Source organism: Cucumis sativus, chromosome 3 (assembly GCF_000004075.3).
Source record: "Cucumis sativus cultivar 9930 chromosome 3, Cucumber_9930_V3, whole genome shotgun sequence".
Lineage (NCBI taxonomy): Eukaryota > Viridiplantae > Streptophyta > Magnoliopsida > Cucurbitales > Cucurbitaceae > Cucumis > Cucumis sativus.
Window position 1 is genome coordinate 40,374,069 of NC_026657.2, and position 26,768 is coordinate 40,400,836.

At 33.8% G+C, this 26,768-nt stretch overlaps 5 protein-coding genes across 13 annotated transcripts; all 5 read right to left on the reverse strand.

Moving 5' to 3' along the window:
* Positions 1-269: 269 nt before the first annotated feature.
* Positions 270-5,886, reverse strand: LOC101208017. Of its 4 annotated transcripts, XR_969161.2 has the most exons (11): positions 5,478-5,879; positions 4,687-4,814; positions 4,518-4,589; positions 4,189-4,334; positions 3,985-4,099; positions 3,823-3,903; positions 2,699-2,836; positions 1,996-2,083; positions 871-996; positions 647-740; positions 270-547 (listed from the first exon to the last, which is right to left on the reverse strand). XR_969161.2 is itself a non-coding variant. In XM_004148470.3 (10 exons), the coding sequence occupies exons 1-10, from the start codon at positions 5,773-5,775 to the stop codon at positions 718-720; spliced, it is 1,215 nt and encodes a 404-aa protein (XP_004148518.1). In that variant the 5' UTR covers positions 5,776-5,879; the 3' UTR covers positions 270-717. The 4 variants fall into 4 exon arrangements, 2 of the variants coding, with proteins under 2 accessions (XP_004148518.1, XP_011652669.1); XR_004215147.1 differs by lacking the exon at positions 871-996 and having other exon boundaries at positions 5,478-5,886; XM_004148470.3 differs by having other exon boundaries at positions 270-740.
* Positions 5,887-7,822: 1,936 nt separating this feature from the next.
* Positions 7,823-8,327, reverse strand: LOC101203507. Its single transcript, XM_011654369.2, has one exon. The coding sequence runs from the start codon at positions 8,257-8,259 to the stop codon at positions 7,960-7,962; it is 300 nt and encodes a 99-aa protein (XP_011652671.1). The 5' UTR covers positions 8,260-8,327; the 3' UTR covers positions 7,823-7,959.
* Positions 7,829-11,019, reverse strand: LOC101203906 (transcription factor MAMYB). Of its 3 annotated transcripts, XR_004215148.1 has the most exons (3): positions 10,024-11,019; positions 9,604-9,802; positions 7,829-8,423 (listed from the first exon to the last, which is right to left on the reverse strand). XR_004215148.1 is itself a non-coding variant. In XM_011654368.2 (2 exons), exon 1 carries the CDS (start codon positions 10,986-10,988, stop codon positions 10,059-10,061), a length of 930 nt encoding a protein of 309 aa, XP_011652670.1. In that variant the 5' UTR covers positions 10,989-11,019; the 3' UTR covers positions 7,829-8,423; positions 10,024-10,058. The 3 variants fall into 3 exon arrangements, 2 of the variants coding, with proteins under 2 accessions (XP_011652670.1, XP_004148501.1); XM_011654368.2 differs by lacking the exon at positions 9,604-9,802; XM_004148453.3 differs by lacking the exon at positions 7,829-8,423 and having other exon boundaries at positions 9,172-9,802.
* Positions 11,020-12,239: 1,220 nt separating this feature from the next.
* LOC101204155 (expansin-like B1) lies at positions 12,240-15,179 on the reverse strand. Its single transcript, XM_004148454.3, has 5 exons — positions 14,712-15,179; positions 13,744-13,850; positions 13,440-13,618; positions 13,097-13,229; positions 12,240-12,761 (listed from the first exon to the last, which is right to left on the reverse strand). The coding sequence occupies exons 1-5, from the start codon at positions 14,857-14,859 to the stop codon at positions 12,561-12,563; spliced, it is 768 nt and encodes a 255-aa protein (XP_004148502.1). The 5' UTR covers positions 14,860-15,179; the 3' UTR covers positions 12,240-12,560.
* Positions 15,180-16,712: 1,533 nt separating this feature from the next.
* LOC101208260 (dynamin-related protein 1E) lies at positions 16,713-25,718 on the reverse strand. 4 transcript variants are annotated; one of them, XM_011654370.2, is made up of 16 exons: positions 25,357-25,718; positions 25,203-25,266; positions 24,525-24,632; positions 23,239-23,340; positions 22,066-22,116; positions 21,912-21,973; positions 21,374-21,464; positions 21,204-21,268; positions 20,771-20,965; positions 20,549-20,668; positions 20,393-20,463; positions 19,829-20,054; positions 19,523-19,573; positions 19,063-19,434; positions 18,820-18,955; positions 16,713-17,713 (listed from the first exon to the last, which is right to left on the reverse strand). In XM_011654370.2, the coding sequence occupies exons 1-15, from the start codon at positions 25,630-25,632 to the stop codon at positions 18,830-18,832; spliced, it is 1,980 nt and encodes a 659-aa protein (XP_011652672.1). In that variant the 5' UTR covers positions 25,633-25,718; the 3' UTR covers positions 16,713-17,713; positions 18,820-18,829. The 4 variants fall into 4 exon arrangements, with proteins under 4 accessions (XP_011652672.1, XP_011652673.1, XP_004148519.2 ...); XM_011654371.2 differs by lacking the exon at positions 16,713-17,713 and adding an exon at positions 17,943-18,583; XM_004148471.3 differs by lacking the exon at positions 16,713-17,713 and having other exon boundaries at positions 18,591-18,955; positions 25,357-25,717.
* Between the last annotated feature and the right edge of the window lie 1,050 nt (positions 25,719-26,768).

A 26,768-nucleotide genomic window follows, 5' to 3' on the forward strand; every position in this document is an offset into this window, starting at 1 on the left:
GCAGTTCTGTCCAAAGACTGCCAAGTTCTTTTTAGTGAAAAGCTAAGTGATCCGACAAAAAAGGGGTAAGATATCAGCTGGAAGTGGAACTTTATTCTCTAGATCGAGCTCTTCATCAATGGGAATACTATCTGATTTGGGAAGAATTTATCATCCTCAATAATCATTATTCTTTGAAATCTTTACATTCCTATAAGGATCGGTCGCATGTATGCTAGATGGAATTCTTTCATCCATAAATTTGACTTTGTGATTAACCATACTCCGAGTTATTCCAAATAGAACTATTGGTTTGATGTATTGAGTAATACAATCTCCAAAGTTTAAGAATACAGATTGATTGTCTCCTTTCAAAATATTAATTCACAAAAAGACAGTTCTTTAGAAACAACTTTTGAACCGCACACCCAAACAAAGTTCTCAAAAATGGCCTTTCTCAAGGTGGGTGGGGCAAAATGGTCCTCCTGAGAGAAGCAAAAGGGAATAATGATACATTACAGTACCTTCTACCCTACAAATTTGCCGCCATGGAAGTAGTTTACACGCCCTTAAACAAATACTTCGCTCAATTAATTCATGGCAGCCATACAACACAGCAAAAGCATAATAATTATGGACTTTGAATATTGATTGCTAAACTTGTTACCTGTTCTGATGATTCTTTTTCCTATTAAGCTTCTATTCCGTCTCTTAACATGTACCTGAACGAGCTCCATGTCATAAAACTACTGCCTTTGGGTCTGCGTGTAGTTTAATTATATTTCAAAGTCAAGAAGTTGATCAGATGACAATGATGGAGCAAAAAATATTTTAAAAAAAACTATAACAGGAAGCATATCTTTTTGTGTAAAAGATCATTTCACGACTCACTGTTTTCTATTTTATGATACATTGGGTCAGGATTTACTCCTATTGCCTTCCAGAAATTGGATTTGCTGGCGGAATTGGATTTGCTGGCCAGTTTCTTTTTCATTGAAGAGCTCAAAGAGCCTTCCACTGTTCAACAGAATCATGGACATTAGAATGTAGTGGCGATAGAAAGAGATAGGGGGGAGCATTGGTCAAATCAGTTTTTTGACCAAACCGTCACTGAAACGACTATGGTCAGATTAGTAAATGATCAAACCGACTCCAACAATGAAATACAAATCGACCATTGTTCAGTCGATTAGTCAGTTTAGGTCAATTTAGGTTTTAAATCTTTTTAAAAAATATCATCTGTTTGGATTTTTTTCCAAACCGACACCGACTGAATCCCTCCTCATCTCCGACCAAACCACCTTCAGTTCGGTCGATTAGCTAGGTTTTTCGGTCTATCATGCTCACCCCTAGAAAGAGATAGCAGAACAAATACCGTATCCCTCAACCAGATGCAAAGGTGTGTCTTACTGGCACAGTGAGCCTCTAACATTCCTTTTAGTGCTTCTAATAAGCTTAAATAGATCAATTTTACTCCTATTTTCGACTTTGACCTCCCAAATATATTGGTTTTTCGTTTCTTGTTTTTGATATTCTGTTCTTAACTCTTGACTTGAAAAGTTATGTTTTAGTGTCTCAAGGATTGTGAAGACCTATTTTAGTCCTCATCGCTAACATTTTTAAATGTTCAACAACAACCCAAATCCAGTTGGAAATTCAATACTAATCTCCACTGCAGTGCACGCGACTTAAAAATGTTTGTCCATATAAAGATTCACTAATTAGGATTTGGCATACATCATAATCTAGAAACATACGTGTTTTTAAGATTTCATCTCATGTGGGGTTGAAAATTCATTAAACATACATGTTGAGAAAGTAAGGATATCTCAAGCCCTTAACCACTATGCTAAACTCATGTTGGCAGGCATGCTAAACTATGCTAAACTCATGTTGGCAAGCCCTTAACCACTATGCTAAACTTCATCCGTTCACCACAATTTCATTTATAGATGAGAATGTTCCATTCTATATGAGTTAGAAAGAGAGATAAAGAAAAGGGCACTAATTTGATACCTTGCCATTCCCATACTTCTTTTCCATCACCCTTCACTAGTCTTGGGTAACGATCTATTCGTGAATCTTCCTGAACCAACTCTTCTACCTACATATAATGAATAAATTGTCAAGATTTATTTAAGAAAACAAACTTATAAAACGTCAATTAAAGTTATTTAAAAAATAATAACAAATAAATTTTATTGAACTCGTGTGTGGTAAAAAAGTACAAGGGAAAGCATCAAGAATGAAGTGACTGTAAATTGCCATGTGTAGAGGGCGAGCAGAATGTGTGGTCTTCTTATTCATGTAGTTCATTAGCATAGCATAGGATTGCATATAATTACTTGATTTCCAAATAGCAATTGCTACAGCCAAATAGAACCTACTTAACAGAATAAATCTCGTAATGAATCAAGAAATTATGTCATCTAAAGTTGTGATATGAAAAAATACAAGGAATTTTAGTTAGGTTTCAACGCGACCTAAGTAGTATAGCAAACTTTGAAGCCCAAACATTCAGAACTCCACCAATCAGATTGTTATTTCAGATAAATGTTTAGCATTTAAAACATATGATGCAATACAAAACAAGATGATGAAATAATTTATGACTTGATAGCTCTTAAGAAGCAAGTCAAATTGTTCTTCACCTCTAAGATGAGATATATAAATTCAAAATAAAATAAGACAAGAGGAGTGTCATAGAGGGACATGATACCTTCTTCCATAACAAAGGATTCCTCCTCTCTCGTGGCAAAAGAAGATGGTCACGTAACCTAGAAGCAACAACCCATGATTCACATTGACCGCTGTTTCTAGTTGACGTTAAAGCATTTTCCTCAAGTATTTCGCAAACCTGTGAGGAAGATAGAGAAAGTACCGCTAAAATGGAAAAATCTACATAAATGACTTTGTACTTGCAAAATATTTACACCTATTTTCTTGACAATAGAAGACGTTCTTAATAATATAAAACAAAAACTTTAAGGAAATAAATATAAAAAGGTTTCGTGCCTTCAATAACCTCAATACAATAAACTTCAAAAAATAATCTTGTTTGGAAATCAAGTGCATACTAAAATTCCTTTGGGGTTGTTTGATGAGGTTGTTCGGTGTTTGTTGTGCACAAAATAGAAATGGTAGAGTTGGAGAAGGGAAAAATTATCTGCCATGCTTTCTTTATCATTTTGCGGACATTTGGCTTGAGAAGAATAATAACATAGTTAGAGAGGTTAAGAGATCTTGTGAGGTCTCAGAGGAAACTTAGTTTAATGCCTCATTGTGGCCATTCATCACTAAGGTCTTTTTGTAATTATGAGCTTGGTCTTTTTCTGGGATATAGTCCTTTTCTATAGTTAAGATCAAGCTTTATATATATTTTTTGTGTGTGTGTGTGTGTGTGTGGGTGGGGGGGGGGGGGGGGGGGTCGGTTTCTTTTGTATACTCTTGCGTGGCCTTTAATGTCGAAACTGTGGTTTCTTATCTTGTCTCACCAAAAAAAGAAAAGAAGAAAAAGAATCTAAAGTTCATTTGTTTGTTTGTTTTTTTTAATAGAAATGGCAGCTTTCATGAATGGAAAAAATGAAAGAATACAAGGTTATAAAAAAGAACCAGTCCCCCCTTTAAAGAAGGGAGATCCAGCTAAGAATAATGTTTTCTATTCTAAGTTTCATTTGTGGAAAGGTCTTTTATTTGACTGTGTAGTATGTTAACAAAGTTAATCAGATAATGCATGTTTTGAGGACAAAATTTCGGCTTGAAATAGGAACCAACCCAACGACAAGACAAAACCAGCAAAGAAAAATTATTACGCAAAAAATAAAATAGAAAAGGTCATAATACCTGGTTGTACAGATCTTCAGCTCTATTTGTTAGGTATTGTCTTCGGTAAAGTTTCCATAGTAACCATGTGCATCCCACAAGCTGTACATCTCAATGTCATCAACTAACTTCAACATATTGTAAAACCTAATCAGTTCAAAGCTCCCTTGTAGAGTAGAATACCAGTAAGAAAACTGGCAAAACAACAAAAGCATGCTGCAAAACCCAGTGACGAATACGGCAAGTAAAAGGCTTGTAACTTTCAGCTAGCAGATCTGGGCATTTCAATTCCTTGATCCTACACAAGGAGGATGCAAAGAAATTCAATCAAATGATACACTGTTTCCACTGAACTTCAAGTTTTATACAAAATATTGAAAAGCATACCCGAGAGAATTTTGTCGTGTTTGAAGTAATCCACCAATAGTTTCCAAGGCCTTGCTCTTTGCATACATAAGGGTAGTGTTGTCAGAGCCAATACTTTCCACCAGCTCTTTACCATCTAGATCATCCCATATATCATTCTCTTTAACCTAGCAAAAAATACTCGGTCCTTTCAATTCAAAGCTGCAACTAAATTTCAGCCATTAACTCTAACAATTAACAGAAAGAAATTCATTCATCACGACAAACTAAAAAGGGGCAAGGCTAGAGAGACTTATAAGAGGAAATAAATACAAAAGTAAAACTTTGTTAGGGACATTGAGATAACAAACCCAAACTATCCCAATTCCATCGCATAAGAACTTAGCATTTGCTTCACAGAGGTGAGATTCTAGCCATTCTGACTGCAAGAATGAGATAAAGTGTGAAATTTGAGTCTTTGACAAATAAAAAGTGGACAAAGAGGATTCCAACTACAAGAGAAAAAATCTCTATACGTACAAGTTTATTAACTGCTTCATTGATTACTCCATCTTCTATACACAATCTTCCATGCTTTCTATAACCATGAAGGCATTCCAACTTACCATCACGGCATTCTCCATGCCTTGGACAAGGCTCACAAACATCTGAAATTAGTTACATTACATGATTTTGGTAAGAAGTATGGAACCATCAAATGGGAACCAAAATAATGAATACCAACAGATCGCTCCAAATGAAACTAGTTACATCGCTTTTACATTCAACTCGGAGAATATAAATAACAAAAACAGAATGTTATGAAAAGCAAACATTAGGGTAAAAGAAAAAGGGCCTTTAAGTATTTACAGAAAAACAATCGATGAAATCAGAACAAAGAAGAGACAGAATAACTTCTAATTGTATATCACCTCAAGATAACATGACAGATGAACATTTAATTTCCTTTCCACGATAAAACGGCTAAAGATAGACATAAACAAGCAGCGGCAATTTGATTCTATAGCCGCCCAAGCCAATTACTTCCAAGTTCCAGCATAACAAAATGTACTACCTCATGCCGACATTGTCCTTAAAAACATTCATTTCATGCGACTGGAAATCATTGTTGGCAAAAGAAAGAAAGAAAAACTAAATACAAATGTGTAAAAGTGAGCGAAAAGATGTATCTTAATTATGAATAACATTACTTCATAAATAACGAACATATACTACACATCGTTGAAATTTTCATTTCCAATTTCCTCATCTACGATTTTCTAAAACACTAAACACACAAACACAAGAAACAAAACAATGCCAAGACTTACCAGAAATAAAATCCGAAGAATCAGCGTCGGTGTCACAGAAAGGGATGGGATGGCGACTTGAAAGTCTAGATACGAAGAAGTTACAGCTCACAAAAACAAAGCAGGCGATGATAAGTACAGTAATGAGCGCAGCAAGATCATCCTTCGAGGGGAAGAAATCGCGAGGCGGTTCCTTGATAGACTTCAGCAACAACGAAGAAGATGAAACAGAGGAATCGACGCCAGAACCAGAACCAGAACCGACATCAGAATTCGGGTTACGCTTGACTTTCGTTCGCTTCTTCGGAGTTGAAGACATGGATCAACGTAGTTAGTTCTTCAGGCCTGCCTTCTCTCGCCAGCAGCAACCTTCTTTCCTTTGTTTTTGGTTTTCGAATGGTTATATGTGATTTTCTTTTAAGAGTGCCCCCGAGTATATCGAGAAAATTACGGAGTTTAATCTCTTAAGTTTCGTGGTTTAATGTTTATTTGTTGCTTAGGTCTCGAAAATCACATTCATCATGAATGTTCTAAGAAACTCTTTTTTGTTTAATTTTTTAAAAAAATGTTTAAAATATACTTAACAATTTATTTTGAATAACTCACCACGCTCTTTTTTCTTCAAAATAACTCATTTTTAAAACTAAACACATGAAAATGTAATTTTAACACATTTTTAAATTGTCCATTTCAATCTTTAAATTCTCTTTTCATGTTAATGTCGAAGATAAAATTGAAAACCGAGGAAGTGTATCTTTCAAACCAGACCAATTTTACGTAACTGTTAGTTGACAGCAAGCTAAGATAAAAAATCGTTAATGCGCATCAAGGATCGAGATCGAGAAACGTAATTGAGTAATTGAGGATCGTAGATGTATTACATTGACCAAGATCTAGAGATGATACTCCAAAAAAAATGGAAATCGAGATGAGATACAAGTTGCTTGCTGACTGCTGAACACATTTGTGTATGGACAATTGGGTAACTTCACACAAAACTAACAGAAGACCATTCATCATCACAAGCAACTAAAGAAAATTTCCGCAAGAAAATTTATATTCAAACTTTAATTTGATTATATCCTAAATCATAGTATGTGTTATCAACCAATTTTTATTTTTTGCTTAACGTGATTGTGCTTAATTTTCTTTCAAAGAGAAACGTGTTAATAAATATGCAGAAAATTCAAAATGTCATATTGCTTTAGAATCAAGGGTTGTTATACAAGAAAAAAAAGACATTATTTTGAAGTAAATAAATGGTTTGATTTTACCACTCAAATTGCATAAAATACCTCTGCTCCTATATTTTAACTCTATGAGTGGAAAGATGGGTTATCTTTTTACCCATTAACTTGAACTTCTGGGTACTGAGTTAGAGTTATATTTAGTCCTTCTGGGTACTGAGTTGGAGTTATATTTTGTCCGTAGCCACCCTAAGCTAATAAGAAAGTGAAAAACCTATTGGGTGTTAAGTGTCTGATCACCTAATAGATGAGACATTAATAGTCTCAAACGCAAAGCAATTCTAATGAAGTCTATGCAATGCCAACAAATTAGAGAACGAATGTGTTAATGAATCAAGACTACATCCAAATATACGTATAGAAACATAAATGATTAAAAGAATCAATAACTGATATCTTATTAGGTGCATCTTTCCTATCTACCACTTAACAAAACAAACTACCAAAAACATGGTAGTTTGTAAGAATCTTATTCGCTGTTGATTAAAACAAGTAGGTAACTCGGCGAGAATGCATCTTTTGTAAGATGGCAGAAACATCAATTACTAAATCTAAATTTCGAAGTCGGGTCAGAATCATGGTTTAGAGGGTTCTTTCTCACAGAATAGAAAAGCAAGATTTCATTGAGCAAAGGAAAAATTGGTTTTCACAAACAAGAAGCTTTCAATCTCTTATGGCCACACCATTACACACCAATCATACACTGGAATCATGGGTACTTGTTAAAATCACTTTTTTTTTCAGTACTTTCAATCACTCAAAGTTTTACATTAAAAAATGTAGTTTTCATATCATCCCCATTGGTTTGGAAGGATTGAAAGCATGTTTTACTGACAAGTTATTTTAACCATTCACTATTGCAAAATAACTAACCCCAGCATGCTTGAACTCTAAACCTGCCCTAAATTAAGAAATGGGGATAAATACTTGGTTGCCCCAAATCTCTAAATCAAAAGATGAACAATTTCTACTACCAACAGATATGCGAATGCAAACGCAAATGCAGTAAATTTCTTTTTCAATTATCAAAAAGACGATTACGGATTGTGATCAGCAGAAAATGGGAAAGGAATCCATGAAGAAAGAGAAAGAAGCAAGAATATTTAAAAAAAATCAGAAGACAACTAAAAAAGAAAAGTCAATTATATGCGAAAGGAAAATCCAAAGTCTCCTCAACAAGGTCGTAATTCACAAAGCTTTCTCTGCTAGAATAATCGTTTATAAACTTTGAATTTAACTTACATTCTCAAGCATCCTCAGAAGACGACACGAAAAAGAGGCGCATTGGAGTCGCTTGCCGGCAGAATCTCCCAGCGGCAGGGCTCGAATTCGTCTGAGACAGGGCAGTAACCGGTGAGAGTGACCTTATCGGAGGAAGAGGAGACGGAGCCGAACTCGAAGATGGTGACAGAGGTATCTAGTCGGGGGACTTGGAGGGCGCCATTCAGACCGGGGACTTCGGCAGGCTGAGAGAGGTTCTTGGGAGGAGGCTGCGGGGGCTTGGAAGTGGAGTCGGATGGCGGAGATTGGCCTTTCCACCACGAGAGGAGACCCATCGGGGAGAATTCGCGGGAGATGGAGTGAAGAATGGTTTAGGGTTTTGGAAATGAAAGAGGAGTTTGATTGAATGTGGATAAAAAGCTTTGGAGGTAACGTCGGAACGGTGCGTTTCTTCTGAGGTGTGAACATTCCATTTCCAACCCCCTCCTCAACTTATTCCCTACTTAAAATAAAATCACCACACTCCAATTTTAACGTTTTTAAAATTTAAGGATGTAATTAATTTTTAAATATTGAGGGTGTAATTGCCACTATGTAGAAATGATTTTTGCAGTTTTGTTCGTTTATTGATTTTAAATCAAAATTATTCATTCTAGCTTTTTTAGAGAAATTATTATTGTTTTGTGCTAAAAGAAAATATACTTTTAACTTACGTGAATGCAATAAATCTTTATCGTTGTTTATCATAATAGAGCATTCAACTGATGAACATGGTCGTCTATCGTTAAAGAACATTCATGTGTTAAAAAATGCATTGAAAACAATTTAATACTATATAAAAAATTAAAATGGTTTCTTTTTATATATATTTTGAGCAACATGCATCATTAGAAAAAAGAAATAACTAAATTAGGCCCATAAATGTCAAAAATACCCCTCATTTTTCAAGCCATTTGATTACCATTCATCTAATTACCAGATCTACATTTAGTATTTAGTTGGTCTTCTGAAATAGCCTTTTTATTACTTTTGCATTGGCATTTGATTACTCTTTTTTGTCTTTCTAATTTAATTAAAATTTTGCAACCTAATGCAATTTCTCATATATTTTCTAGTAACAAAAGTTTATAATTTTATAATTAAAATACTTTTTAAAAATTTAATTTATTAACATAAATCCATAAAATTAATTATGAATTCTTACTCAATATTTTTTTATTAACTAATATATGCTGATAACCAGAAGCTTAATCCAACAGTCAGCTATGCATTTAAAAACCAAAGAATCCCAAGCTTAAATCCAACAAGTTTGCATTTAGAACACAACATACATACATGTACATTTAATTATACGACGTGCGAACCTGCTCACTAACCAAACTTCACACACTTGTATATTTACCTCTAAACTTAGATTTCCTTCCGTGTGTGTATCTTTTCGAACTTTTTTTTACGTTAAAAAATTAACGGGGTGAGATAGCCCTACAAAATCAACCCAATGAACTCAACCTACAAAGGTTGGATTGTGTTGTGAACTTGTGAGGTGATTTTGGACGAAATAGGCCGAAAGCAACCTAAGTCCAAGAGAAAGTAGACCCAAGCTCAAAATAAGCCTAAAACCCCAACTAACCATTGAGCTAATCATATTTGATTATAGCTACATTAGGATTAGGATGTACCTCTAATCAATTTCTTTATATTTGAAACTGGTTGCCTCTTTTCGATTCTAGAGTTCTCCCTGTAAGACTTTTTCTTTATTTTGCAAGTCCTCTCTTAGGAGGGTGTGTTCTCTCATACATAGAACTCCGTGGGAAGTCCAAGATATCATCCAATCCATAAGGGAGTCTCAAATCCAAATCTCTACCCTTTGCAACTACCCTGAATTTGTCTCAAACAATTGAGCAGTTTTCATGGAACAATAATCTAAACAAAAGAAAGAGCATGGTATTCCTTTGCATCAAAACGTTAGCAGATCCATCCAATCAATCACCAAAGAAAATGAAAATGGTACGCAGATTGCAAAATTTTGATATATAACCAATCAAATGTGTAACAGCGGATGGAAACAAAATTTAGACAAATTCAAGAATTTCTATTACCTGTTTGATCTTTGATAAACTCCATCTCTATTCCCTCAAATTTCATTACCAGCTTTAGAATTTCGAAAATCCTTTTTCAATTCCCCAACTCTCTTCATACAAGCTGCCTTCGTCTTCCCCGGAACAGCAGCTGCGATTTTCTCCCATCTCATCGCTGAATCCTTTGGAAATGCCTTCAAAGCATTAAGCAATGCAATGTCTTCACCTGAACTCCAACCGCCGGCGACGGCGGCCGTGGTGGCTTCTTCATTGACGTTCTCAATTCTCTTATCCATTGGTTTCCTATTCTTCAGAAATTGAGCATATGAATCCTCATCGCCTAATTTCTTCTCTCCCATTTCCTTAGCCATTTTAATCACATTCTCCACTTTATGCCTTCCACCAAACGCCTCAGCAATTATCTCCCACCGTCTCGGTTTCCCCACAGGATGTTTCGCTAATTGCTTCTTCAAAAACCCTAATTCCGCATCGTCCCATTCCGCTTCCTCAATCGCAAAATCGACTCCATTTTTGCTACTCCGATGACCTACACCATTCCTGTTATCAATTTTCGCAGAGGATTTTTCAGCGACTTCGATTGAAGCAACGGCGATTTCATCGGTAGATCTACGCGGCTTTGAGCGCTTTTGAACAGGTTTCTTCTTCGAATCGTCCTCTACTTCGGGTTCGTCGTCGGGGATTTCGAGGATCGGACCTCGACCGACACGAATGTCGCCACCGGTGAGGGAAATGGGGGCAAAAGGGCCGAGGAGAAGGGAGAGAGAAAGCCAGATGAGAAGGGATCTGAAGGGTTCGAATTGGACGAATACGATTGAGAGAATGAGAAAAATGGAAGAGATTAGGAGGGTGATTGAGAGAAATAGCTTGGTGGAATGAGAATCTGATTGGAGCTCCATCGCCGGAGATGTATTGGCGCGAGAGTGGAAGAGGAACCTGGGCTTCGCATCTTCGTCCAGGAACTCCATTTTCAGTTCAGAGCTGAAGGAGAGAAAGTTTGACCGTTCTGCATTTTATAGGTCTGCGGCTGAATCCAAACGACGTAGTTTCTACGGTTGGAGGGTATTTAAAAGAAAATACTAATAATAATAACCATTTTTAATCCTTAAACTTTCCCTAAAAATAACAATTTAATTTCAAAGCCTTATTTTTCTTTATACTTAAAATTCAAGTCAATTTTCATTGGCTAAGAAGAACGAAACAACACCTTCGACTATCATCACCAACTTTCTTTCACCATCGTTGCCTATTAACTTTTGTTGGTCATTTTTATATGACTGTTGTTGGCTTTTTTTTTCAATTGTTTTATGGTATTCGTCATCGATCAACTTTTGTCAATTGTTTTTTTTATCGGCCAAGTGCCAACAACTTTTCTTGTGATTGTCACCATTTGATTTTCAAGGACCATTGTCACAATCTCTGATTATCATTTTACAGTGATTGTCTCCAACCACCTCAAACCACCATCCTCGATGATTATTGTCAAACTTTTATCAAAATCTCCACGAACAAATTCTATATATATATAAAAATTTACTCTATTACAAATCAAACAAATGTTTTACATAAGAACACTTTTCAGAAAAAAGTTGTCAGAACACACTTGTTTTTCTTTCAAAGAGTTTTTTGCAAAATGTTTATTGATATTGCACTGTTTAGAAAACATTTTTTTTCTTAAGTGTCATTCCAAACAAACCCTAAATTATATAACAATTTTATGAATAATATATCAATATTTTTTAAAAAAATTACAAATATAGCTAAGTATATTATAGTCTATATTCCAATATTTGCAATAACATAAACTCCTTTTGCTATATTTGCAATTTTTTTAAAATATTGATACACACAAATACTTTGAATCTAATTGTTATAGTTGCAATCATTCCAAGTCAACTATTTTGGCTAAGCTCACTCTAACAACATAGTTAATTAATAATTAAGTATTTGTTTATATAATTTCAAAAAAACATTTGGGTGATTATAATGTAACTCATGGTAAATCCAAACGGATTGAGCCCTTGATCTTGTTTGTAATTTTTAAGAATAGTTGCAAATATACCAATCAAAATTGAAATATTAGTATATATAACAACAACAAAATTATAAATACTAAAAAAGTATTAGACTTATATAGTTGATAGATTTATACTGATAGATTGCCAACGACATAGTAAACCACAAACTTATCAATGTAGGTTGAGAAAAATATTTGAATATGATGCCAATTAAAATTCGACATTTACGTCTTATACACTTATATATACCACAAGAACTCAAATATGTTATAAAAATTACATATACCCAACCAAATAATAGAATGATTACACATATGATTCAATACAACTCGGCCAAATATTCCAATTTCGAAACCAAAAAAGAAAAAAGAAAAAGGGAAACTACAATCAAACAAAAACAAGAAGAATTTTAATTTTCATCTAGTGAAGCAATTTATTTCCAATCAAAATAACTATAAGAAAATTTTAAAATAAAAAACATGAAGAAAAATTCTCTATATATAAGATGGAATGATGGTGAATTTAATTAACTTGAACTCCAGTGTCGTAGATATCTCCAGCCTTCCAGTCACGAGGAATATCATTAATGGGGACAATCCACTGCTCGTCTCCCTCCTCATTTGTCAGCAACATTCTCAACGACAACGGCCCCCTCGGTGGCGATGCTGTCGTCCACACAGTACCATAGCTTCGATCTAATAGCTTACACACGAAGTTCTTCGTCTGCAAATTGTATACGAACAGTTTACGGTTTTGATAAGTTTGAACTTATGGAACTCAAGATTAAATAGTTTAGGTCTTATACATTCAGTGAGATTTCTTCGAGCATGTCTTCAAAATCCATTTTAAGTGTTGTGTGAAAACTAAAATTTTACATTCTCTTCAAACTTATTTTTAGAGTTTGGGTAAGAATTCAATTGTTTTGTTACCTTGAAAAGGAGGAAAATCATTGTGATAAAACAAACACGTACTACTTTCAAAAACTAAAAGTGAAATAATTACTAAATAGGTACACATCATGATGATAGAACGAGCATATATAATGTTGAAGTACATACCTCACAAAGCTGAACTGCTGTGATATCATTTTTGCCTTGTTGAAACCTTATGACAAAGGCCAAGTAATGAGGAGCATTGCTATTCTCATCAATCTTTATTGTTATGTTTTTGTTTGGGTAACTGCAAGCCACTCTGTTCCACATGAAACAACAAAAATAGAGTTCAGAATAAATAAACAGCCTTTCTAACTATATCAGAGAACTTTTTGGACTATCTACCTAACTTATGACTCATTACGATTACTAAACGTATGTAAACAACAACAAAGTTCACTTTTTAGAAAATACAAACTTAAATGTAATTAGTGTCTCAAAAGTGTCGATCTTTATACGTAAAACTAACCGTTTGTATTCAATGTCAATGACACCAAGGGCCATCAAAGAAACAGCGGCATAAGGGGTTTGAGCCAACCCAGCATAGGCTCTTCGGCTCATAATAAAATCGCCAGGACCTGAGCCTTGATCTGTTATCACCACCATTGTTCCTTTCTCGGAGCACAATTCACTGTCTATGCACCTTATCTGTTCAATATAATTAATATTCCCAACACAATATATTAATATAACTTTTCTTTTTAAAAAAGGATTAATTAAGTTTTTGTAGTAAGAGATATATTGATATTGAATATTAGTTGATATTTGATCACCTGATAACAAGCTCCACAACCAAGGCCATTTCTGTAAAGATCAGAGGCAGTTGCAACATCTCCGTCGTTAATCGTTGCTCCGAAAGTTCCATACCCACATGCTCCATCTAAAATTAAATTAAATCGAAGGACATTACTCAAACGGTGCCGTATGGAGTGAAATAATTATAATTAACTAAATAACTATATTTGGTTCTAATAGTTTTGTTTAATTTTAGTTTTTGAAAATTAAGCTGGTAAAAGTTATTTTTATCTTTAATTTGTTTTTCCATGTTGGGTCTTTTTTACATTCTTTTAAAAATGAAATAAAAGTTTGAATTTAAAATGTCTGTGGTCTTACATTTTGAATTCTAATATCTTTTTATTTTTAAAAATAACAAAATAAATCAAAATATTTACGAGTTGTAACAAAATTAATTATATCATTAATAGTCTTCTATCACTATAGCATAGTCGGATAGAATTTGTTATAGGTTGTAAATATTTTATAAAATCTACTATTTTTAAAAATTTCTCTTTTAAGAATAATAAAAGGCGTGGTGAGTATAAAGAAATAAACATAAAATTTAAAAACAAATTATTTTATTTGTTTTTAAATTTTAAAAAATATATAATAAATTTTTAAACTTTCAATTTTGTATCTATTCGAACTTTAAATTTTTAGTAAGGGTCTAGGATTGTAACTTTTACTTTTGTGTCTAATCTGTCTAATATTGGTTCTTTTTTTTCAAATAAATGATTTCACTAATCAAATACTTTTTAAAAATTTACAAATTAACTTATAATAAAATAATAAAAATTCATTGATCTATTTTATTTTTTAAAGTTTAACAACCTATTAAATACAAAATTACGAATTTATAAATCTATGGTTTTTAAAAGTTTAACGACCTAGTTGACACGAGCTTGAAATTTAAAGTATTAAAACTTGCTATTGAACTAATATGAGACTAAGAGCAAGCACTTACGATCGGTTCCTTGCTCCTCCGAGTTAGGGTAATGAGCAGCTCGAGAGCGTGTGAAACAATCGTTACACGTGGCACTCTCGAAAAGCCTTTGCATGAGAAGCAAAGTTATTACGAAAGCAAAAACAGAAGAGAAAGAAGAGAGAGCCATGATAAAAGAGCAGCACACACACACAAGCTTTAAGGATGTTATTGAAGAAAGAGGAAAGAGGAAAGAATTAGAAGATGTGGAGATGCATTGAAATGGGGCAGTGTTTTTGAAGTATTTATAGTGAAATTTGGGTTATCCCTATCCAATTTCCTTTAGCTTTCGTTGTGTGTGTGTATATATATATTATAAAACAAATTGAATGTATTTTTTAAAAAATGTTTAGTGGAATTCTGTTAGTCTTTTTAGCTTTTTCCATAGACCCTTTCACTATGGTTCATTTGAATTCATTTTTGTGTTGTTGGACGAGAAACAAAGACCACTTTATCAGCTAATTAGATTATTAGTTTTTTTTCTCCCTTTTTTTATTTCTGTTGTTAGTGATTGTAATCATCAAAAAGGGAAAAGTTGGCAATATAAACATATAATATGTAACACGGTATCCTAGCATTATGAAAAACGTTTCCTGAAATTACGAAACTTCGTCCTCTGTTTCAAACCTACCCAAAATCATGTGAAAATTTGTTAGAATAAGAACTTCCTTCTCTTGAGTATAATCTAGGCGAACATCATAGTCACAGCTACCACATCAACTCTTTTATCCAATATTCAAACAAGTTTCAACTTCAACGATGATTTTGAAGCATTTAAGAAATGTTAAGGATAATAATTTTAAATTTTAGAAAAAGTAGTAGTTCTTTTTAAAAGGTTAAGATATTGGTAAAACAAAAAAAAAATGAAATCGTCATTTTCCTTCTAATAATATTGATAATTCAAATGTTAAATAACGATAAATATGAAAAATGTCATACAAACAACATATATATTAAGTAATTTAAGTACTACAAGATTAAACATGTATTAGGCATAATTTAAGTTCAAACTAGGTTATATAATTGGGCCATTTGGATTGAATATAATGTAAATTAATTAAGATTAAGATTTTTCTCTTTCACTCATTAAAAAGAGCATCTTTTTGGGGCACCTTCTCCAAAGCTGTTGATATCAAAATCGTGGAAAGTCTAAGAGTTTAAGATAAGTTTAGCCTACGGTTGTAATTATTTGATGAAGACATATAGAATTGAACCGAAACACTGAGTCAATGAGTCACCTAACTTGATCTTACATTGAAAATATATTCAATGGTTTTCTTCTTAATAAGAAAATACCCAATTGAATTTGTTTGCCTCAAAATAGAAAAAAAGTTCGGTGGATTTTCACTAACAAGGTATTGGTCAAATGCCATATCCGAGCATCTCTTTGTCTTTTCACATTGTGTATCAATGAAAGTCAGTTTGGTTTCCACTAAATAAAAATTGAAGCAAATCTATTATCCATTCGTATATTTGTGTTTGATATTGTTACTGTGAATGCAATCATCTTTTACCAGCTCATATGGCATCATTTTACAAACTTCTAATGCCATTGCGCCAGGATGCACATCTTTCAAGCAACAAGATTCTACCGGGTGTAAAGCTTGGATGACATCATAGTTAGGTGCTGATGATATATATTTAAATTCACCTTCAACCACCAGGTTAAGCTTTTAGGTGAATTGTCCATTTAATATGGTATCAAAGTAGGTTCAAGGAGGTCCTTTGTTCAAGCTCCTACATTGTTGTTTCCTTCTTAAACTTAAGTTTTTGGGGGAATTGACGATTTAATATTAGGTAATAAACAAGCTAATATGAGATTTTTATACGAATGACCTTCTCATATGAGATTTCATCCACCCTTAAAAACTAATGTTATATAACATGTTGTGATGTCCTAATTGGAGTAAACAAGTTAATATATTCCTGCTCTAGCTTCTTGTTTTTGTTTCTCACTCCCGTTTCTGTTGTTTCTTGCTCTTGTGAGAGGAAAAAGTACTGGCATTTAATCATCATGAAAGAGAAAAACAGAAAAATAAAAGGAACAAGAACTAAGAGGGAGTGAGATCGTAACTCCCAGGCACAAGAAACCAATTTTTGAGTTAACGGTACAATTATCTATCACAAAAGGATTACATTAAACAAGAGTCAACGATAATTAACTTGTCTTCATTTCTATGAGATCCAAAGTTCAAATCTCCTACCCGACTTTTTTTGTAGGAAGTTCACCTTCAAGTATCCCAATCAGAACGTGAACAATATCTAAAAGAAAGAGAAAAGACCCCTTGATACTTTCTAAGAAACTTATCTGCAAGAGATGCAAGAATGAGTTCATTGAATTTTGTTCAGCTATAGGTTTTAGGTAGAAATGAGCAGCCTTCCCTTCTATGCTGAAGTCCAAGATTGACCCTTTTATTTTTAATTGAGCAACATGGAACACTATGGTAGTTGACAATTGAAAAATGGCTAGTAAAGGACGGCAAACAACTTTTACACCGACGTAGATTTACAATAGAAGAAACCAAAAAAGGCTAAGACTTGGGAAAAGCATCATTATTCATGACATGGAATCCACTCTCTAAATAGTTCATCCCATCCTACCCAATGCTTGCTATGGTCAATCTTTTTGAGTTCTAACATCAGATCAATTGGTAAGAAGTTCGGATATATGTTAGGTTAAAATTTCCAATAAAAACATATTACCGTAGTCCTCACTAATAGTCTTGAGCCGAATATATAAATGTTTCTCAAATTCCTATTGAGGACTTGTTTGGAAATCGATTTTTTTTCCCTTTCTTATCAGTTAGCACTAAACTAGTGGTGGGGACTGCTTTCAAAATTTATTGAAATGACCTTTAAAAGATTAAAAAACTAAATTTAGACATTTGATATTTGATGGCATATTAAAGGGAAAATTACCTTTTTAGCCTCCCAGTAATGCATGGGTTTAAACCTTGAGTTTTCAAAATCACACACCAGTTTCCCTATTAAAAAATGAAATCAAATAGGTCTCAAAGTACAGCCTCCCAAAAAAAAAAAGTTAGGAAATTCAGCAGGATATATCAAGTGGTGAGGGGGAAAAGGCTGACAGCAGCCAGGCTAAATGCATTGACATTTGGACATTCCACATCAAAACTTATGGAAAAAGCAAAGCCACCCACAAATAAGAAAAGGAAAGGCAATATAAGTTCCAATATGAATAATCTCAGGGAGTGGTATGGAATATTGGATATTTATATTGGAGGGAAAGAAAGTGAAATAATATTATGGAACATTGAGACATAAAGTATGAAACTTTAAATTGGGTTAAAACCATCAAATTAGATGACGTTTTATGTATATATTTAACATATATGAAAGTTAAATTTGAGTGAGTTATGTATGATTTTGGTCAAATAACAACTCAATTGAGTTAAATTTGACAAATGCTAGCCTATAAATAGTAACATGTTTCTTCCCCTATAATATCCCACTTTAAGTCGAAGAATTCTCCACTTTCTTTTGATCTTGAGTTGAGTTGAGAGCAAGTAGCCAGTAGTTTTGTCAAATCCGAGTAGTTCTATGTTTTAGTTTTAATAGAACTAGTCATTGTATCTTGCTGAGCCAACTGCTATAGTTTGCTTGCAGCCTATGAAAAGCAAATAATTGTCTTCAAGACAATACTTATCACAAAAGTGTCTTGACTACCTTTTCAACCTCACAAGCTTTTGAGATTTTTTCTATGTTCTATGTTATGTCAATTTGTAAATCTTAGTATACCATCTGGCTCACCTACTTTTAAGTTTGAACATTATTACTGTTGTGGTGTAAGGATATGATGATTTTCCTTTCTTCGTGCACCCTTCTACGTCAATCTTCAAGTTGAAAAAAATTGATGAATTACTTGAATTGATATTAATCAAAAGTTAAGGGAAACAGAAAAGGCTTGGGGAAAAAAAGGAAGGACAAAGCAAAAATCAGAGCCTTGCCAGAAAAAGGGACCTAATCTAAGAAAAATCAAGATCAATGGGGGGAAACTCAGATTAAGAGCTTTATACTCATATGATAGCTAGCAAACTAAGGGAGCAAAAGTTGACCATAAAATCCATACCATTGTGTTTTCAAAACCATGAGACCGAGTCAATCTCATCCCTTGCTGATTTATGTAGTTCAAGCCTTTTGACACATTGCTTTCTCCTTTCAATCAAATCAGGATCTTCATCCAGAAGAGCTGCAAGTTGATTACCCTACAAAAGAATCAAGTAGTAGGCATATAATTCAGTGAATTGCGAGGGAAAAATGAAAACGTCTTTACAAGTGAACAAAAGTAGATTGTCAGCTACAAGTTCAATACCTCCATTTGTCCCAATTGCACATAAAAGTAATCTAATATAGATCGCTTTGCTTCCCTAACTTGACAATGAACAACAGCCTTTGGAATAGTGTTCCTCAGTGTCTCAGACACCATCCTGATATATGAAGAAATATTTGATGCTATCTGGTGAAAATGCGCCTCGGTGTACCTGTCTGTGCTAGGTGTAGCTGGTGAGTTTCCTCCCTTTTCATCTTCCTGTTGGAGCTTTCGAAAGAAGTCTACTGTTAGGTAGGAGGATTCCATGTCAACCAGTCGCAAGGTTGTCTTTTTGCTATCTTCTCGAAATCTCTCTAACGCTTCGTTTGCAGCTCTCGAAACTTCAGCTTGGAGAGTGGGAAAGCGCTTCAGCTCCTGTTCCATTTGAAGAAGTTAGCTCAGACAATCCTAAATTCCTACTTTGATTTAGCATTATCAAAATGTAATATTTTTTTAATGGAACCTGAGTTTCTGCCATTGATCTTCTAACGAGTTCCTTCAAAATGAAATGAACCTAAAAATACCAGATGGAAATTTTTCATAACAGGATTAAAAATCAATGAACGTTTGATTTAGCTAAAATAATCCACCTATTTACGTACACGTAATCACAAGGTATAGTTAGATAGAATACAACAAATACACTATACAACATTAATTAAAGGACGTTTTCTTCACTATTTGATAGTCCATTACGTAGTCAAACCATAACAATAAACAGCTCATATCAATAGGAAAATATGGCATGGGAAAAACAGGTGGCACTTACAGCATCAACTGAAGCTTCAGCCGGACGTCTAAAATAATTAACTGCTCCTTCAATAAGGCGCCGATACCCATGCTCAGGTGCAATCAGATGGGGTTGGTATCCATCGGCCTCCGATATTACTTTTCTCACATTTTGCAGTGAGAGATACCGATCAAAAGGAAGCCTTCTCAAAGCATGAGGAAGCTGATTATCAAAAACGCTATATATCCGGTCACCACCAGGTCGCCTGAGATTTAAAGAAAAATAGTTATGTGAAAACAAAACTAAGCATAATCCTTGTCCAGCTGTGTGGTTGAAGAAAACATCAAATATAAAGTATGCCTTTTACGAGTAATGTTAACTTGGACTTCAATCCAAAAGCCTGACAGCTAAAAAAAAATTGGCGTCTTTATACAAATGATAAGAGAAACATGCTCAACAAAAGACACACACACATAATGTCATTGACAAGCCTGCGCATCAATGAACAACGAAATTCTTGGTAAATACATACATATTGAAAATCAAACAACGGTTAAAAGATTTTGCTGATAAAATTCAATAGAAAAGGCATAGGTTATATACCCCCCATGGAGATGCTCCTTGAACACCAGGTCAAATGCACGGCAAAGTTCTAGGATGGTATACAATTGAGCCTGTTATATGTCAACCAAACAAATTTAGTTAATAGAGAAACAAATTAGATAGATCCAAGTTATTGAACAAGAAATAAACGATTACCCCAGAGTCTATAGAAACAGGCTTCCCAAGATGATCAAGCTCTGCTTCAATTTCATCAATGCTTTTGTTAATTAACGATGCAATGCCAGGCATACGAGTCTTTATCTGAGACTCTAGGTGCTGAAATCAAACCATTTGAGACTGTTATTTATGATGCCAATAGGAATTAAGTGAATACTGAATTAACGACTGAGTAAGAATGTTAATGCATCTCAGCTCAACCTTTGACAGGAGTTTTGCCAGATACTCTGACCCCATTGTACCAGCCAAGTGTCTGTAGTCAATACTAGAAGCAAAGAATTCACGCTCCCTTCGTCGAGCGGTAATCATATCAATATTCTTATTGATATCAGCTTGAGAACGGTTGACAACTCCAACCCAAGGGTGTTGAAGCCGATAGGACCTTCCATCAAGAACCTTCAAAGAGCAATTTTAGGAAAGCGTGAGGAAAGAAAAGGGATGCGGAAACAGAAGAATCGAGGATCACAAAGTTATCCATCAATGCATGCAGTGCTTGCTATTATTTTAAACCGTTTTGAAATAACATCAAGGGAGCAATCTCAATGAATCACGTTATTTAGTAAAGTGGCATCATTTAATGGGCAAGCGATGAATAAAATATAGAACTGAACACGTAAAAAGAATTAGATCTTACCTCCAAAGCATTTGTTCCTTTATCCATCAAATCAAGCTTTGTCAACACCCCAAAGGTCCTTTCACCTATGGAAATAATAGAGAGAGAAAACAGATATAAACATGCATTATAACTTGTATATAAGGCTGCATAATTCATTCATAATTGGAGCAAACGGCCAAAGAACATGCCTGTGGGATCAACCTCTCGAGAAAGCTTGATAGCATCAGATGTTGCAATATCTTGATTAGCCGGAGTTATGGCCAAAATAATGCAGTTTGGCTGAAGTTAAGAATTTAATTTATCCATGAACGAATCAGGAAACTTTTGCTTGCTGAAAAATTCAAATAAACATTCTAATAGCTTTCCTCTCGTTTATATCTTTATTTATTTAGACTCAAAGTCCATTAATGTAATGAGAGCTGCAACTTGTTTAAGGAAGGATCACTGAATTGAGACATCAACTTAATTGATTTCATCCAACTCATTATTTCAATATTCTCTTCTAAAACTAAGGTCTTCTACAAATAAGGGACGAAATGGAGCAAAAATTGCCGGAAAAGTAATAAATCTCTGTTTACATTAACTCCATTTTCTATTTTTCCATAAGATTTTGATTGAGACAGGCCAGCATGCGTAGTTTTCAGGCTAATTTAATTTATTACAACTCCAATGAAGTAACTCCATTAACTGGCAACTAAAGTTTTTTAGTAAAAGATACTTCCTTACCTTCTCGATATAAGTACGGACCATTGTCTCAATATCTTGAACGATGCTGTCAGGCTGTCCTTCTGCATCAGATAAATTTATTAACCTCTCAAAACGTGGTTGGAACTTATGATGTAATTTTATAATTATATAGGATGAAATTGTGGAAGCTTACCTACAGCAACCTTTGTTAAACCAGGCAAATCTATGAGTGTCAAATTGACCACTGCAATCAGATTAATGTCAAGAAACCAAAATATATTAATCATCAGTTAACACAGATAATTGATTACATAATAATATAGATTAGCTTCATCCATGAAAGGAAATGCAAAAGATATCCACATGATGATATACACGAGCAAAGCAAGCATTTTCACAATACAAAAGTAAGAAATTAAAACTATCCTAAAAAAGAGACAGCTGATTCTTTGAGATGAATGTCAAAATCATCAGAAACATTCACCTATCCTACATATAGTTCAGTTTTTCGTCAAACTAAGCAATATTATTTTAACTCTTTCTGGAGTGGAGACAATCAGAAGAGCAGCACCTGATGTGTGAGTGTAAATAATATGGATTTACCTCATTAAGAGGAAGAACCCTGCAATTATATTCTATGAACCAAATAGGCAAACCAAGCACAAGCCTGTTTTGGGATTGTATAATCATCCAAGAAACGTGGGAGCTAAGTATTTGAGATGTAGGTCAAAGAAAACAGAAACGCTGCATCTATCCAATGTAAGATTATAATTCTGCTAGGTATCTTAAACCTGCAACCAGAAAGATCCAAGAATTGAAAAACAGAGGAATTCACCCTCCATTATGAAGTTCCCTGAAGACAGAGTATCTGATTACAAGGAAAGATAATCAAGAAGAAAAAGAACGACAGGGAAACTTTAAGAACAATCCGCAGCTATTCGATGGAGCTGATTCTCTCCTGTGATGACAACACTCACTCCAGAAAGATTCCCACCTCTCAGCGTTGCAAAAACCCTTAATAAACCTTAACCAGACTGGTCCCCACCCCAATTCATCAGAGCCTTCTAACCAATTGTCCCTTGTTTCTTCCTCAAGTAAACGTTCTTAATTGGAGGTTTCACAGAGTTTTCATTGATTTATGTAGTAACGTTTTATCACCTAATCAAATTTAAAAGTATGGCATAATATAAAGAACCCATTTCAATGTATAGTGTGTTTAGCTACAATGAAAGCAAAAGCTAATGATCATCAGTACAAGTAAGCAAGGTAAGAAACTAATGAAGATAAAACAGGAAGAATCACTGAACATACAGAAAACAGATATTGTTGAATAATGAGAACCACAACATAAATCTAGATTTATTACCATTTGGAGAGTAGATACTGAGATGAATTGGAACAGGAGAAATTTGTTTTAACCTCCCAGTCAAGCTATCAGTTTCATCTTCTATTTCCTTCCTAACCAACGCTGCAAAAAACTAATAGAGGTTGAGAATAATGCCAGACAAGGTATCTAGATAATTTTACTGATTCTATGATGGAAAGAACGATAAGATATACATCACAACATTCAGCTTTGTAAACTAGGAAGTACTGCATCTTTCATTTCAAATATGTTGGAGACGTTTCAAGCAGAACTTTGTGTGTGTATCTAAAAAAAACAACCCAAATTTAAAAGCAGCCTTTTCTCGTTCAACTTTGATTGTGATGCAAGATAGCGACAGATATAATTGGAGAAACAAAAGAATATTTAGCCAGTTTAGGTGTATTTAGAGTTTGGAGGACAGATAAAGTACAACAATAATCCAATTCGATAGCTAAATAGGTAGAGACTCCTAGAGACTTTAGAACTACCACGATAGTCTATACCATGACTTTGAATCTTAATATGTCTCCATTAATCTGTTTGATTGCCGTTTTTACCTAGCATTTATAGGAATGCGAAAAAATTTGTGGTTTTATTAGTAAAGGTAACATTTGTCAGGGAAGAAATTGTACTGAGAAGCATAGATATGGATACAAGACAAAACAATTACACATTTAATAAAATATACATTTGTAAAAATATATATATCCATTTATATACGAAGAAAATTCAAAGTCGATGCATTTATATGCTTAAAAAATGAGTTTGATGCATTTTGCTCTCAATTCAAAAAAAGTGTTTACACATATTTAACAAATGTTGGACCCAAATTGACTCTGTATAGCTAGTGTCTAACACAATCATTAAGTGTCCAATACAAGTGTCCGACTTGTGTCCGACTTGTGTCCAACAAAGGCATGCTAGCAAAACTAAATTTTGTATGCTTCTTAGATAGTACACAACAAACCCTTCTCTCACCAACGTTTCAATTGTATACTTCAATTTATCAACCTTCAATTTTTTTTTCTCTTTTTTATGAAAAGCTGCTAAAGATTATAAATAATGATGATGATAATAATAATAAATTCTTTAATAACTAGTAACTACAAAACTAGAGTAATTATTTCCCCTCAAGTAATGGAAATAGCATAACACGAAGCACTCTGAAGCTAAATATGAAACTGAAAGCAAGAGAAGGAGAACTTTTCTGACCAACTAGAGGATATTTTATTGTCTAAAAATACAGAATGAGACATTTTATAATATTAAAAAACAAAATACCGTACAGAAATCAGTAAATTTTTTCTTCGGCAGATGAAGAAACTCTGCATACTCCTCTCTTCCTGGTTCAACCTTTTGGAGCTGCAAGACTAGAGGCCTCCGCGTAACAATTCCTGGAAAATAAAATTATCAGTTGGTGTGTTTAAATTATTAAGGAAGAGTAGGACCGTCGACGGATATTCTTAATCTTTGGTCAATAAACTGCTAGGCAGTAGAAATTCGAAGAATACGATTGATTATAAGGGATTTTGCCCGTTCAGACAGCGAGGTATTGCTATCCTCTCGAAAATAGTAAGTTCTAACTTAATTGAATGTAACATCCCGGACAAACTTCTAGCATTCCCTCCAGAATATAGATTCTTCAAGTCGCTGATAGTAGAAGTTCTTGGACCAACTTTAACACTGAACACATGCCTCGTGACTAAATCAATTAAATCATTTACTCAAGGTCCTCTATAGTTTTGTTGCTTTCCCTTCTCCATTACAGACTCAAATTAACAGTAAATATCAAGCTAATGTTTCTTCCGTAACTCCACACTTCGACGTAGACACACAACATATTTAACAGAAATCCATCCGAAATAAAGCAAAAACCATCACGAAACTCAACCGTTAATCATTTTACCACTTTCTAGAAAAAGAAAAACAACAGAACTAGAACCACCACTACATCCCTGACTAACCTGATCCCCGGGGAAGAAAATCACGACCAACAATGCTCTCCAACACCGATGATTTTCCAGAGCTCTACATTTCCAACCAAACACAAACAAAATAAAATTTAAAAAAAAAAAAAACAATCTCGCATGCATCAATAAAAGTCAGAGCAAAAATTACCTGACCGCCGACGACAACAACAGACGGAAGAGCCTCCCAAAGAGTAGGCAAAGCAGAGTCACCGCCATAATCACCAAGAACAGTACAAGCTCTCTGAATACGGTTAACAAGGGCGATCAAGGACTCCATGGCAGCCATTGCGCCAAATTGAGCGTTATGTACTAAAGAAGTAGAAGAAGAAGAAGAAATGGAAGCATGAGAGGAGATGAGGGAGAAGAAAATGTGTATGATGAGAGTGAAGAATGAGAAAACGTTGAAGAGGAGAAGCAGAGGCATTTCCTCGTGAATATATTATAGTTAGGGAATATGAGCGTTGGGAGACGAAATGTTGAGCGATTTCAACGGTGACACGATTCAACGTTCGTAACTCCCTCTTCTTAATCATCAAAAGAGTAATGAAATAATTATGTTTGTTTGTGTTTTTAGAGTAAAACGGTATCAAATATTTAAATTGGGTTTCAAATTCTTGCTTTCGGCGCCATCTCTTTGGTTGCCAATCACATTCTATGGATCATTTAGATTATAGTAATCAATCAAGGAATGTAATATAGGTGAATTTTAGTTTTTCGTGTAGTGATTCTTTAGCATATGCAGTAATTATATTTTAGGTAGGTTTATCTACTTACCGTCAAGTGTTTTAAAAATAGACAGCTTAGTTAATGAAAAATAATAATATAAACTGCAAAAATTGTCAACAATATCATATTTAATGAAATATATATAGGAGAAATTGGAATTCATCACTATTTTAGCAATAATAATTAATAATATAGCAACATTTTAAAAAAATTACAAATATAACAAAACTATCAATGATAGACTTGTATCGCGTATAGACTTCATATGGTATATTAGTGATAGATCAATATTTGCAACAATCGTTGGTAGAATTTGACAAATTTTGCTATATTTGCAAAAAATTTAAAATTGTGTTATATACTTAATTAATTTGAATTTAATTACTAAATTTGCAACTATCTCATATACATAACATATAGTAAAAAATTTATATTCTATCAGTAATAAGAATTAATAGATATTTATATGTTTCCATCAGTAACATTGAGAGACCCGATAGAAGTTTGTGGATATTTTAAAAAATACCCATATATACAGACTATATAATATATAACAATTTTTATATTCACGTTTTTTGATAAAATGTTGAAATATTTACAATATATAAAAAAAATTGAACTTATGTTGTACTTTTGTAAGTATTTATTTGTTTATTTTGTTATATTTGAAAAACGCTCTTAAATTATGATTAAAATTTTGACATTGTAATTTAAAACTATACAACAAAATTGTTACAAGTTTATCACCATTGGGTTGTATGCATGTCAAAGTTTATATGATATAAACTATCACTTATGGACCATATATTGAAAATATTTGTCTAAACGATAGAA

Bases quoted from the DNA above. Each gene is read 5' to 3' on its own strand.
- LOC101208260 (XM_011654370.2), bottom strand. From the start codon at position 25,632: ATGCCTCTGCTTCTCCTCTTCAACGTTTTCTCATTCTTCACTCTCATC. The intron at 21,974-22,065 runs GTAAGCTTCCAC...TATCTGATGCAG, and splicing joins TTTAACAAAGGTTGCTGTAG to AAGGACAGCCTGACAGCATC. The intron at 20,669-20,770 runs GTTGAGCTGAGA...GTTTGATTTCAG, and splicing joins TGGCAAAACTCCTGTCAAAG to CACCTAGAGTCTCAGATAAA.
- LOC101203906 (XM_011654368.2), bottom strand. From the start codon at position 10,988: ATGGAGTTCCTGGACGAAGATGCGAAGCCCAGGTTCCTCTTCCACTCT.
- LOC101203507 (XM_011654369.2), bottom strand. From the start codon at position 8,259: ATGGGTCTCCTCTCGTGGTGGAAAGGCCAATCTCCGCCATCCGACTCC.
- LOC101208017 (XM_004148470.3), bottom strand. From the start codon at position 5,775: ATGTCTTCAACTCCGAAGAAGCGAACGAAAGTCAAGCGTAACCCGAAT. The intron at 4,815-5,477 runs GTAAGTCTTGGC...AACTAATTTCAG, and splicing joins TTCTTCGGATTTTATTTCTG to ATGTTTGTGAGCCTTGTCCA. The intron at 4,100-4,188 runs GTATGCTTTTCA...CTCCTTGTGTAG, and splicing joins ACACGACAAAATTCTCTCGG to GATCAAGGAATTGAAATGCC.
- LOC101204155 (XM_004148454.3), bottom strand. From the start codon at position 14,859: ATGGCTCTCTCTTCTTTCTCTTCTGTTTTTGCTTTCGTAATAACTTTG. The intron at 13,851-14,711 runs GTAAGTGCTTGC...ATTTAATTTTAG, and splicing joins GGAGGAGCAAGGAACCGATC to ATGGAGCATGTGGGTATGGA. The intron at 12,762-13,096 runs GTATGTACTTCA...TACAATTTGCAG, and splicing joins CAGCAGTTCAGCTTTGTGAG to ACGAAGAACTTCGTGTGTAA.